At 44.7% G+C, this 14,548-nt stretch overlaps 1 protein-coding gene across 1 annotated transcript in view; it reads right to left on the reverse strand.

Annotated features, from left to right (window-relative positions):
- Window positions 1-1,720: 1,720 nt before the first annotated feature.
- Window positions 1,721-14,548, reverse strand: part of PPP6R2 (protein phosphatase 6 regulatory subunit 2) — an 81,064-nt gene continuing 68,236 nt past the window's right edge. The window contains exons 22-24 of the mRNA XM_059817053.1: window positions 11,693-11,716; window positions 3,734-3,889; window positions 1,721-2,034 (exon numbers count right to left, since the gene is read on the reverse strand). Of these exons, the coding sequence (XP_059673036.1) occupies window positions 1,983-2,034; window positions 3,734-3,889; window positions 11,693-11,716 (232 nt within the window). The 3' untranslated portion in view covers window positions 1,721-1,982. The remainder of the gene's footprint in view (window positions 2,035-3,733; window positions 3,890-11,692; window positions 11,717-14,548) is intronic.

Here is a 14,548-nt window from a genome sequence, read left to right on the forward strand (position 1 = left end):
CCTAAGAGCAAAAACGAAAATACGTTGTCTTTGGGCACACACGGATAACCTCGTGCTGCGGGTACGTCACCGTCGGATACTGATCCAGCAGAACAGACTGACTCTAACAGTGAAAACATGTTGTTCATCTCACTCCCCCCCCCCGACACCACCTCTCAATACAGTTAAGAAAATTTCATATGCACTACATATGTATCACAGTTAAAAATAAAGCATTTTTTCAAAAGACTGAAGTCTGGCTAGGATGCCTTTGCTCATAACAACAGATCTGTGTGAGGTACTTTTTCATACTCACAGGGTAAAGTCCCTCGTCACGCACAAGTGAGAATATATCGGAAAATAAGCTATTTGGCTACCTATGTGTCAAGCTTCATGCTTTTATTCCAAAGTGAATGATTTTCCAGCTTAGGTCTTGGACTAATAAAATAAGCGGCATTTAACATCTGACAGGTGGGTTTCAGCATACAGCTTACACACAAAAGCAGGCCCAGCTCTGTATCTAGACTACAGGGGTAGAGAATAAGCACTGGAGCACTGGTCGTGGCGATCTGCTGCTACCAGCCCGAGCCTGCTTCTGCAAGTGGCCCAACATCTACACCCGTATGATCTATGTGCACAAGTCCGGTCTGGGAACAAGCTCAAAGCAGAGGCCAGCACCGCCCAGTGCAGACCTGTGTCTGAAACCGGTACAGTCCTTACAGGAGTGGGTCCTTCAGCCTACGCAGAAGATCCTGTGTTCCAGAGTCAAGTACACACCTTCAACTGACCTCGCTCCCAGGCAGTCTGAAGCGCAGTCCGTTTCTCCGTACTGTTTTACTCTACTAGCCCAAGGCAGCGGTACGTATCCCCCCACCCAAACTTCTCCGTGACCGACTACCCGGGGAGCAACAGCAGGAGTCCTGCGCTGGGGCCATTCCACTCTCCAATGTTGTCACTAGGTACAAAGTGCAAAAGTGTTGCTGTTCCTGCATCCATTAAAAACTTTAAAAACAGAACAAAACAAACAGAAAAGGATTTCCATAATAATTTGAAAATACATTAGTCTCCAAAAAGCCAGCAAACACCTGATAGCCTGTTTGTGCCATATCTGCTCTCGCTCCTGCACGGCAGCAGTCCAGTGGCTCGTTATCCTCTCAGCTGGCAAACAACACGCTACCTTCTCTGCGTACTCTCCAGCCAACGGAGGACAACATCCGGGAAGTGGAGTTTTGATGGCTCGGACAGAAGAGACCAATTGCTAACCAACCCAAGATCCTGCAGTGAACTGTCACGTCTCCAGAGGAGAGAGCGCTGAGCAATTCACTGGAACGCAGAGACTTCCCATTTCTCAAGACGGTTCAGCATTACAGCAAGTCAGCTACTCGGCCTCTGGCTTGGGACAATGTCAATGACTGCCCTCCCACCCCACAAAAATGTAAAATAAAATCCCTCCCTGCTTCATCCCATTTAAAGTGTTTGCATCGTTTCCTCCTATGAAATGTTTCTGATAAGGCTTTATTGCTATACAAAAGCGGTGCAAATGCTGCCCAAAGACAGCTCCATCAGGAACTTTGGTCACACGACTGCGGGACTCTTGTGCACTGTCCAAGTCCCAGCGTTAGACCTGCTACCTTTCTGAAGAGAAGCTGAATACTGTGTGCAATAACACTAAGAAAATAGGACTGAACCCCAAATACAAAACAAAAACCAGGGAGAGAGGGAAGGGGACAAGGAACTGAAATTAGGCAGAAGGCTTGCTTGGGAAGAACCCCATCATTCCTGTGATGACTAACTGATCAATGCTACATTTAGACAATGCAAGTGTCTTTCAGAACAGATTGTTGGTGTTGAAACTGCGTGTCTGGTCCTGAATGCCAGCTCTCTCATCAATGCAGCATTTATTAAAAAATAAAATTAAAATGAAAAAAAAAAAAAAATTGACAAATTGCATCACCAGGTAGCAGCCTGGCCTGGATCACACACGTCCCATTGCATCTGTTTCATCAAGCAGGGCCATTTAACGTGGCTTCAGCACAGGGCAAGACTTCTTCTTTCCTAAAGAGAAACCCAAAGAGTAATATTAGAGCAACATAACTACTGGAACATACTCGTTCCTAAAGCCGACTTTCATCCTGGTTGGAAACTTTCCTCTTCGGTAGTACCTGAGCCATCCTTCCTCTATTTTTGTTTCTTCTGCCTGTTAAAACATTATTACCTTCCTAATGAAAACCCCCTCCAAGTCCTTTACAAAATACTACATTTAGAAATCAAAATAGAAACTGAGAAGTCAGCTTTGACCGCTGATTCCACACCATTAATCAATTTATTGAACCAGAGTTTGGAATGTGACGGTCAGGGTCCTGAGTCCACCAGAAGGCTCCAACCTGACCAGCCTCTCCTGGGGCCCCCTCCCAGGCAAGCTCCACCATCAGCCTGGGAGCTGGATTTAGGCCTTTGCCGGAGCTATGCCATATGCACGCCGTGACCGGCATCGCACCTTCCTGATGCAGACCTGCTGACCTGACTCCCTGGCTTGTCCTGGGACCTGCCTTGTCCCAGGACGAGGACGTGAATGGTGATCGTTGGATGGGGTCATATGGGACCGGGCACCTTCTCTGCAGGGTTTTTGCCCCCCACTTCGCTGTCACCCTCAGCTCCCCCTGCCCGCTGGTGCACTCAGGGCCCTGGGCTGCGGTGGTGAGAACAACAACCCGATGAGATACTCGGCTTCCTCCCAAATACATGTTACACTAGCACTATCACAGAATCACTAAGGTTGGAAAAGACCTTTAAGATCATCAAGTCCAACCATCAACCCAACCCCACCATGCCCACTGAACCATGTCCCGCAGCGCCACGTCCACACGTTCCTTGAACACCTCCAGTGATGGTGACTCCACCACCTCCCTCGGCAGCTTATTCCAGTGCTTCACCACTCTCTCAGGAAAGAAATTTTTCCTAATATCCAGCCTGAACCTCCCCTGGCGTAACTTGAGGCCATTTCCTCATGTCCTGTTGCTAGTCACTTGGGAGAAGAGACCACCACTAGAATTTGTGTAAGACTGGTTGTAAATCGTGGGATCGGTTGCATGAAGCTCAAAGTGCTCGTTAGAACTTCTTCCTCTCACCAAAAGTACCTAACAGAAGAAATTCCCGTAGGAGGGCCCATTTGTCTGAGATTCAGTCTAACAGCAAGCTTCTTCCAGGAGGATTGAGCCACCCAAGAGAAGAAGCAGAAGCACCTTGTTAATGGTACGCATGGCCAAAAACAGGAGCCAGAGCAAAGCCGTGGAGGCGATAGCAGTAGATATGCAGAAGAATTGGTTCCATGTTTAAAAAGACCTAAACAGTCACAAAAATTACTAATATCATTCCTCCTCGAGATTACTTTGCATTTCAGTTATCAAAACACATTCCCACACTCCCTTATAATATTTTAACTGTAAATGTCTATACGTTCACCTGAACATACAAACCCATACTATCTGCGTATTTGTTACGAGTAGGAAGTGAGAAGTCCTTTATTTTAATAAAACAAATGATTTGACAGAACCTCTGGGAAACTGAAAGATACGTGCAATATATCGCGGTAACAGCTTTACACTACCTGCAGTATAATGCACTCCAAGACGCTCCAGATGTACTACTCCTCTAACCCTGACCGTACGCGAGCGGTAGAATAACCGCATTCAGTGACATGGTAAAAACCAATTCTCTGTCACAGGCTGGTAAAGGAGAATTCTGACCATCTCACCTGTCTTTTGTGGCCATTTCCGTGACAGCTGTGACAACAGCGGCGGTGTTCTGGTGCTCCTCTGAGTGCTGGGCCACGTTGTTCAGGGGTTTGGATGCTTTTGTCGTTCCGATGTCAGTGATGGCCAGCTTATCAATAACCATGCAGTCTGCGTCACTGTGTGGGGAGAATTCAAGTTCACATTAAAACGTCAATTAATGGGGATTGAATTCCAACGGAGAAAAAAACATTCCTCCTCCTCTCCTAGCACAGGCCACAAAAATCCCATAAAGAAATGCGAACTGAAAATAAACTGGAATTAAAAAGCAGTGTATGCACCCTGGGGGCTACGTTTCCTAAAATTCAACAAGACGCCAAATACGCACAAGAACGATAGCTCCGCAAGAAAGGCATTCCCTTTTCCTGCAGCAAAATCCGGCCTAAGAGTTCCCTGTGTATCCATCCTCACTGCCGGCAAACAAGACATTTTAGCACCCTCCACAACTACCTCTGCTGGTGCGCTCTCCTACGGACAAACACAGAAAACGAACATTAGAAGGATGCAAATGCGAAGTACGTTTGGCCAAGGCTTTGCAAGTTTAGAAGGGTCCGGGAAGTCCAGTTTACCACTGGGAGCAACAAACCCAAAGCAGACTGCTTGCCTTGGCGGTAGCTGGAGACCGTCAGCACCAGTACACAGGACCACGCAACAGCCCGGGCTGGAAGGGACCTCAGAAGATCCTCTGGCCCAGCCATCCGTGGGAAAGGCAGCCTAGATGAGTTCACCTCTCCTGGAATTGCCCTCCGTTACCCAACACCGCCAAGCAGATTTCCAAGCCCACTGCTCCTTCAATTGCCGGTTTTGGCAAAGGGCGTTCCTGGTCTAATACAGGCACCTGCGCTGCTCTACTCTATAGATTCTTCCCGCGTGGCACCTGATACTTCTCTGTGCACCTAGAAAAGATTCAAATTTAAGTACAGAACCTAAAATCCTGAGGAAGAAAAAAGGCTGACTGGATGTTCACGAGCAGTGTCTTCAGAAACCAAACACGGTTAGATTAACTTGCTTTCAGTAACACATCAGACGTCAGATTCCCACGCCTGAGGGATACTATTTCCAATGACGTTACCCTACAACAAAACAGAAGCTCAAATCCTGAAAAAAGAAAAAAACTGCTAGCACAAAACCTCCGAATCTTCTACACTTCTATTAAAAAGACCCATCTTTCTAATTGGAGAAGTGATTTCTGTGAACATCTTTATTTTTTGCCTTCTAAGGCAGAGGACAAGCTTGCATGTGAACGATCTTCCTCACAGTTTTAACCCAGTCTCGGTTTCCAGAATAATTTCTTCTCCTTCTTTCAGAGAGCATGCCTACAAAAATGGAAGGGAAGCTCAGCAGATGACTGAGCTGGAATCCTGTCACCAGCTGCCAAGGGAGTTTATAATGCATGCATATAATCAGTCTGGTAATCAAGACATGTGACAGAGATTTTTGAGATCACGGTTCTATTTCTGCAGCTACTTTTCTGTGTGCTTTTGAAAAAAATACATCAAAAATGAGGAATAGTGAGATCAAAACATTTATCTTCCTAAAGAGCTAACATGCTCTTAAAAAGAAATACCGCAAGTACAAAAATGTACCTTAGACAAACTGCAGGGGAGAGATGAGACAGCAGAGAATTGAACTAAGTTGCCAGAAATGTCACTAGAAAACGACTTCCCACACAAGGATCTGGAGCTCATGAGATTTAAATCGCTCAAAGATAAACTTCTTAAATTCAATCATTAAAATTTCCATGACACAAGGATTCCGATGTTATAAGGTCCCGAGGTTACCTGACCACGAAGGGGGCATGGAAATTTCTCTCTCTCCACAAGCTCACGGAAAAGGAAAGCTGGACACGCAAACCTCTGCAGAAGGACACTTAGAGGCCAAACCAAGGCGGGGAAACAAACCAAGGCGTTTGTGTGGAACACAGAATACTACGACCCACGCAGGAGGGTTAATAACAATATCTAATTCTAGCCTAGAATAAACTCTAGTCCTTGTAAATATTTTGCATTCGTATTCCTCTGGTCAGCTTATTTTTAGCAGCTAGCTGTGGCCCCGAAGCACCCGTCTGGTAGAACCCTGCTGCCAGTGCAGTCAATCGAACGCTTCACCTCCACGGCACCGAACAGCCGGGTTACGTGCTCCAAACCCTGACCAGGCTGAGGGCAGGGACAGAGAGCATGTTACCTGCAAAGAATATAACCATCTTCGCAGGCGCCTGGTTAAGGCAGGCTAAGGAAGAAGAGTTACCAGCAACATCGTCTCTATCTGCTGTAGACTCTTCTTAGTTCAGCTCTGCAAACAGATCTCTAATACTTCCCACTCCAGAAAGAATTAGGAATTTTTAAGCTCTCATTCAAAGCCACTTGTGCAAATTTTCCAACAGCAAGCCTAAGTCTGCCCAGAACCGTGTCTTTTTTCACAACGGACAAGCACTCAGCACAAACAGCTTGTGCATGCCACCTACAGCCATGCCCACTGGGCTTTCCAACGCGAGAGCCAGGACAATTTTCCTTTATGTTCACCAAGCTCAACATCGTAGCCAAATTCTGCAACTTAACCACCGAGTTTGTAAATACTGCTCTGGAGGTCACTTGCAACAGAGACTCCTCTCTTTCCACCAGCACTGCAATGCTTTCTGAGGTAGCTAACCACCCCCAGCGCACAAGCGGGATGTCCAAACTCTTCAGTCTTATCAGAAAATAAGGCTAGAAAATATGACCTGCATTATTAGGCCCAGCCATCTTCACCTCTAGAAGGTTAGATCAGAATTTGCATAAAATAAGTTGGAGATGTCTCTCCCTAACTACTGGCTGGTCGCTTCGGGGCAGTCCTGGCACAGAGTCCGGTGGTGTTCTCCTCACCTGGATGCTTGGTGAGTATCGGGCGTAGCAGAGCTGATCAAGTTTGCTTCACCGTAGGTATTACACAGCCGAGCTCAAAGCATGCTGACCGGGACAGTCTCCACTTGACCTTTACGCAACAGGGCTTCTGCGGGAGAACTTTAAGAAGATAACCTTGGGGTCTACAGAAACTTTGCGGCAGCCATGGACTATTGCCTAGCGTCTCGCAAAGTGAAGAAAGCAAGCGATTAATCAGCTGGGAATCTCCGGGAGGGGTAAATACCTGCGTGCTATTACAGACACTGGCAAGGAATACCTCCTGCCGGAGCCAACTTCAGAACATGGAATTTGGTGAGTTTTGGCCATAGTCCTTGAGGGCGATGAACTGAGGAATACCCTCCAACGACACATTTCACAGACTGCTTTGAAGCATGGCAGGGGATTGTAAAGATGGTGAAAGGGAAACAAGTCAGTCATTCTCGTTTACTCTTCCTGATGTATTTTGTATCTTAAACATCATCTGTGGTTTGTCTTTTAAGGCAGCAAGTTCCTTGAGGCAGGTACCATCACATCTCCTCTGGGCGATGCGTGCTGCCAAGCACTCGGATTTCACTTAGAATAATTACATGATAAATTACAATAATAATTTTAAGCTAGGAAATATTTAAAATAGCTCTTGTTTTGTGTTAACCAATGTGTAGATGTATTAGACAAGGAGGGCTACCAAAACACTTGTCATCAAAGTCGCTGCCGTCTGTGCAAAATACACGTACGCACATACGTACACATATACTGGCCCGCACTGGGAAACGAGAACAGGTTTTCTGTTCACACCAACAATCAGAAGAGAAGGTAGTCATGGAAAGCTGCGACAGTACCGCACCTGGTTTCAAGAAGGCATCCAGTGACCCTTCCCAAATGCAGACACATTGCTTCAGACAAGGGACTTGAGAACATGAACTCTGGCTTCTGGCTGTCTCTGGGGAGGGTTTCACCTCTGCTGGAACCCCAACAGGGAGGAGCCCGCAGAGGGTGCAGGACTTGCTCATCCTGCACTCCTCTGGATGCTTTGCAGAGATTTGCTTTTCGCACGCTACGGGAGACTTGCATGACTCAACTCCTGAGTCTCAACTCCATCACCTTAGAGAAAAATCTGCCATAAAGATAGCATGGAGTTCTCCGTGTTTACTACATGTAATATAATACACATAAATAAGAAATATTATATATCCTCCTTCCAGACCTTAGGTGCTACAAAATGATTGTTCGTTCTTTTTTGCTCTAATGCCCAAACGCTGCAAACGCAAAGCTTCCTCAAGCTAACACAACTGTTTTCCTTGAAGTGCAATTTCTTCTTAGAAAAACAGGATTCAACAAAGTTCACACTTCGTAATTACTGAGGTTGTCATAAAACCATTCTATATCAAAACGGATACGCAGTTAAAATAAAGTGATATGCCGTTCTATTTAAGAAGATGAAAACATCAGGAGCTCACTTAACTTTTGCCAACAGTTCAGTTCTTCCTGTAGATTCCCACCAGCTTCACAGAGAAAATACTTCAGCATTGCAATTTTTTTGAACACCTCTCTTGGCCAGTTTCATTATGCAAACTTCTTTTTAACACCCGTTTTGACAGCACTACTGCAAAACACGTCATGCTCCCACCCTGTCTTTCCACTGGTCTGTTTACTGAGAGCCTCTCGGATCAGCTTTGCTGGTGGTTCACGTAAGCCAAGCTGACCCAGAATTGCAGTGCCAGATGGAAATCCACGTGCTACAGCACCTAATGTAGCTCCTCCCGAAGCTGAGTGCGATACTGATCTACATCTCAATGCCAACAGGTCTGTCAAGAATTCAGGCTGTAGTCCCCAAGGATCGAAGAGCTTTAGGTATTCCAGGAAAGCAGGATTTGATGCCGAATGAAACAGCCTTAGTTAGAGTTCGGTTCTACCCACCTCTGAAGCTCACTACTGTGGCTCCTGGGATACACTTTAGATATCCTCTAGTCTCTTTGGTAAACAGTTAGTATCACAGACAACAAGACACGGTGAAGACACACTAGGAACAACAGCGATACTATAAACAAAGAAACAAGACGTGTATAAAGAGCGTACCTAAAGACAAGTCTCATGCTAAGCCCACAAGCAAGCCCTTAAAAACCAGGCTCTGCAACAACCAGCCCCAAGACAAAGAGATGCACGGGCAGCCATGCTACACTCATACTTCTCAACACGCTGGAAAATTATTTGTTGGCTGTGAATTAGACAAAGTCACACACCACGGGAGGTCTGCCTTCCAACTTTACATGCAATCTTCCATGAAAAAGGCCAACACTTAGGTCAGCTTAGAAGATCCCATCCATGCCAATTATTGCACCAAGTGTTCATCTTGGATTGGAAAAGTCTTCCAGTGAAATGGGACCTTGAACTAGTCACTTTTGCGTTTCTTTCTGAATAAACGTACACCGATATGCAGCGAAATTTTACAAGAACGGTGGCGTTGTGCTCCGTGCCCCATTTCCCACAGCATGCTCGTTTCCCCTCATCCTCTGTTCGAAGCATTCCAGCAACTCTTTGCAGTTAGGCAGCAAAAGGAGATAGAAGCAAGACAGCCGGTTCTTGCGCTGATGTTTCATGCTCGTCACGTGCAATGGTGAATCCGAACGTCATGCAAGACAAACAGGCGGCAGGCACAGAAAAGAAAAACGTATCCCAAAACGGGAGAGCTCAAAACATCCACTGTGACAACGTCACTCCACTCAGCTTGGGATTATGTTCTCCGCTGCGTGTAAGCGGGCTCTCCACCCAAACTCCTTCCTCAGTAACAGCCAACGCCAACGGCCCTCCGGGGACCCCCACGGGGTGCGGAGCCCCCAGCCCCCTCCCAGCCCCCATGCCCAGAGCAACGAGGAACCACTGCCAGCTGCTATTTCTGAGCTATTTCAGCAATTTAGGGTTGTCACTGCTGTTAGAACGAAAGTTAAGCACTTTCATCGCAGCACCACATGTGATCAGAAACAAGAGGAGACTTTTATGGTGGTTTTACAGACACTGTAATGCAGAAATTTCTGCAAAACGCAGAAATTGCTAGTGCTGTCTCATTTTCACCTCAGTGCTAAGGAAACCGCTGCAGCACCTACAGCGTCTGCCTCCAAAGCTGACGAATGTACTAAATGAGAGTTGGCATCCTACAGACACAGAAGAAATATATTTGCTTTTAACAGGCAGCAACCACTATTTTCAGACGGATTCCAGCCTCCCCTCTAAACTTTCTTTTTCAGTTGCTTATCCAAGCTAGTCGGGTGAGGAGGCACTAGGAAGAAGGGGACAGCAAACAAATTCAAGCATTAAATAAAAAAATTAAAAGGAAAAAAGCATTTCAGGTAAAGTTAAACTGAAAGAGAAATTAAAAGTTACAAACACCCCAAGCCCATTATCACCATACACAGCAAAAGCTGGATTTTTTTTTTTTTTTAAGTGCCGCTCATCTTTTAAGGAGCTGCTTAGAAACCCTATTTAAACAATTCAGCAGCAAAATACTTCAGATAAGCTTTTGCCTTTATGATTTTCAAAAGCTGGGTTAGTATCATACAATTAAAAATTAAGCACAAGGACAGGGAAACACAAGTCGTTTCCCACAAAAGCAACTGCTCACATTGCGGACGCTTGTGCATCCGTTATTCTGCTCTCCCCGTTAAAGGCAAGTCTCATGACTGTTTGTTCTGCGACCCACAGATCGATAAACAGGAGCAGCGTGGAGCTGCCCGGGATAACGCCGCCGCACAGCCCTCGCATTTCACCTGCCCCGTCCATCGATCGCTTTGACGACTTCAGCAAAGCCTTGCAGAAATTTCCGAGACCTTTGCAGCTTGCGCTTGCTCTGAACAGCTTCGAGAACCCTCAACCAGCCAAATACTGGCGCGGGCTGCGCCTCGCGCGTCACTCATTAACAGCTTGAATATTACTACATTTTTCTGGCAAAAAGCGCAGCCTGATAGCACGTACTGTGAGGTAAATGCAATACGTACTCGCCTACTTATGAAAGAGGCAGGAAACTTTCAAAAGTTTGTTAAAATGGCATTGTTAATTATTAAAATAGTAAGTTAAATAAGTAGATGTTGTAAGGACAACTCTTTTACAATACCACACAGCTTACAATCCTGAAAGCCTTAAGTCTCTGGAGACTGCAGGCACACGCTGAGCGGCATTTCCTGAACCTCCTGCTCAGAGGAGTCAGGACGGCATTTCTGTTCAGCGGGTAACTGCCCCTTTTAGATGTGAAAGCTCACATTTGCTGTAATGAAAATGAAACAGTTATGAGACGTGCTCATTGCAGTGGATTTCTCTTTTTGTCTCTGATCTTGTCCAGAAATTACAGCAAAGTCTTGCTAGCTTGCACAGCGACTGGGAAAATTCATTTAAATGGATGAATTCTAGAAAATAATTAGTAAAAACCCACTATTTAAAACAGAAAGCAAACTTTGGGAGAAAAAAATGCAACTATTTTGTATTAAAAAAAAAAAAAAGATCATTTGAAAAACACACCAACCTTTATTTCATGGCATATTCAGCATACAAGTAAAGTATTTGTTAGTGCTGTTGCGAGACAGTCTCAGGAGACTTGACCACTCCCCACCTAACACAGGCAGCAATTCTAGCAGCGTGTGCCTTAGCAAACTGCGGTCAGCAAGGCTTCCCTGTAGTCATCTTGACCAGAGCAGGACCCTTCCTTTTCAAACAATAAAAAAAATCCTATTTGCAGAAAGAGCTCACAAACAGGTGGAATGGCAGAAGCTCAAGGACACGATGCATGAAATGACTAAACACTGTATTTGCTTATTAATGGTTCGGTAATGGCTATGTTGACTGTGCGCATACTTTCACAAAGGACTATACACAACCTCAAATTCAGGTTTTCGAAATATAATTTCTAGGATCTGTTTTAACCGATTGTGAAAAGCTGAGCTTTCCCAGTCCAACGGTCCAAATGCTCTTTGTCCAGCCCAGTATGAAGTAACTAATGGGAGAAACTACTTGTCAGGTGGATGTTTGGAACCCTGAGAAGGTCATCGTCATACATACCCTCCGACTGCAGGTCTAAATACTCTGAGCAATACCCACAGCGAGAGAGAAAGGCAGCAAGAGGGGCAGAAATAGAAAGCAAGCAAAGAAAGGAAGAAAAAGAAAACAGTAAAGATTGCTGAAAAAACAGACAAAAGAGTTAACTTTGCAACCGTGTCCTCAAGCGGTGTTCCTGCCAGGAGAATACGCAGAAACACTGAAAGGCTATTTCAAAGAGTACAATCACTGAACACGGCGTTTTCCACATAAAATTCAGATCAACATACAAAAAAGCAGAAGATTCAATACATTGTAAAAAGCATCTTTCTTAAGCCTAACACATTCTGAAGTTACCGAAGAGCGAGATTTGGCACTACTGGAAGCTCTTGAGTCAGAGAATGACTTACTTTTTCACAAGAAATTACCATATAGAATTAGATATGGGAAAGGGAATTAGCTAAATACATTTAAAGTAGAGAAATTAGCTAAATACATCTGAAACACCTTCTTTTGTATGATGTTTAAGGCAGTCAATATTCTTAGTTGGTAGCTTAAGCAGAACTGCCATGAGGGTCATTCTACTAAGCCATGCAAGGACAAATCATTAACTTTCAGAGTTTAAATTTTGGGGCGGTATGGGCAGGCAGAGAAGCATCAGCAGTTAAGATGATGATCGTGGAGGGTATTCAGACCCATGTACTCTAACATTTGGAAGCATGTACTGTAACATCTGGAAGCAGGTACTGTAACATCTGGAGCCTTCATGACCCTAGTGATGGTAGAATCGACAGTCCTGGTGTAGCTCCAGGGAGTATTAAAGATCTCCACTGTAGATTTCAGTATTGTAGGGAGGGAAAAAAGGAGAGGGAAGACCCACTTCTACAGGAACAGGAACGCAGTCTGGTAAAAGTTTAGCACTTCTGGGGAAGTGCCTGCAAAAAGTCATCAAGAACCACATATTTAATGTGAAAAATTCTTCAACTTATAGTATAGTTCATTTCCTTGGAATCACTGAGGAACACGGGAAGAAATGAATATATTCACTACTGGCCGTTTGAGTTCACCTGCACCTCTTCCAAGAGAAGGCAGATTGGTCAGGGGGAGCTGAGGATACCAGCGAGTTTCCATTATCGTCACTGGTCAATATGGCAATTCATACACTGGGAGAAACCTGGCTACTAAACAGATCTGGAGAGGCTGAAATCACCATCTATGTAACAGGTTTCTGTCTTCCCACAGCTTCTATTTTGATTTTTGGCTACGGTTATAGTTGTGGAAAGCTACAGACACCTTTAAAGTGGAGACTGTGGTTATTCAAGTATTTACTTTCTTTGCCAAAGTGGAATTAGTTTTGTAGAACTGCAGTCCTGCAAAACAAAGCAGGTTCTGGAAGCCTTGTCCTTATTGCAAGTGCTCAAGATATACACACTTACTTAGAGAAAAAAAAACACATTCAAAATTACACTGCCTGAAACAGCAGTACAGCCCACAACATCTAACCAGCCAAATCAGAAAAAAAATTCCCTACCTGCTACGAAATACATGGAAGATGCAAGAACATGCCAAATAAGATTTACACTGCTACTATGAATCGAGACAGATAGTTACATGTGTAAATACTACTCTACTCACAAACACCATGCATTCAGAGAGGAAAAACATCTGGAGCACAGTTTGTTTTAAATACACATGCCAATGGATTTAATTAGCTGTAATTCAAGCGCAATGAAAAGTGGAAAAGGAGATGCTGCTTTTAGCACAGCGGGCAGTATTCTTTCATCCTTTCGTTTTTCGTGAAGCCAGTCTGCTTGGCCATGCCATCCCTACACATACAAACTAACTCCATTTATCAAACCAGCCCTTCAGGTGCAATCACTGCAAGCAGAGGCATCTCAGGCACCTCACTCATTTCAAGTATGAAGAGTAAAGGCCATTTGAGGTGGACACCAAAAATAACACACAGTCACGTTATTAAAAACTCAATTTAGAGTTGCCCAACCAAACGTACCTTTGGTTAACTGCCTCCCGTAATTTTACCTAGTTCTGTAATCCCACTTCTTTCCTAAGTCACTGCTTTTTAACTCCTAGCAGCTGTTTGCTGGAGCGTGTGCACGTGCCAAGCAGCTCACATTGACTATCCAAAAAAGTCATATAACCACAACGTTATAAAAACTAAATACCTGTTCCTGAGTCAGATGCATAAAATAGAGGGACTCCAACTAGTTAAATCATACCCTGCATACTTGTAAGGAATGTGAGGAAAAAACCCAAGTATCTTATAATTGGGTAATATTTCTGGATGCACGGTTGTGAACTAAACGCTTACTATTTTGAAAAGCAACTTCCCCTCTCAAATGATTAGAGTAGGCTAGATTCGAGCACATGCAACTCCAACCAAAGCCCAAAAGCTGACAAATCTCAGGATCTGCCATGTATTTCTCTGGCATTTTGCATTTTTTATCATTTATTGTCTATAATGTACTACTTTGATAGTGAGGGGAAAATGATAGCTTGAGGCATTTAGATCTTCCCCCTGCAAGACCGCACACTGATTCCACGTCAGACCTTGCACTACCCATTGTGTGAGGCTTTGCACGACTCTCCTATGCGATCTGACCTGGCACCCGGGCCACGAGCCCAGGCCCGGATCTGTTGTGCAGCCAGCCAGCCAGCCGGGCGATGCTTCTGTGACGTGGCTCAGAGGCTAAAATGAGCCACAAACAACTCTTAAAATAAACTCGTTATAAATACTTTTTTAAAACAAAACCCCCGAGACAAGAAAGCTGTAAGACATCCTCACACAGGACATTTGGAACCATGGTGTCTAAAAGGGAAAAGTAATACACTAACCCCTAACAACACAAGGGGCTAAAAGCA

Source organism: Gavia stellata, chromosome 4, assembly GCF_030936135.1.
Source record: "Gavia stellata isolate bGavSte3 chromosome 4, bGavSte3.hap2, whole genome shotgun sequence".
Classification (NCBI taxonomy): Eukaryota; Metazoa; Chordata; class Aves; order Gaviiformes; family Gaviidae; genus Gavia; species Gavia stellata.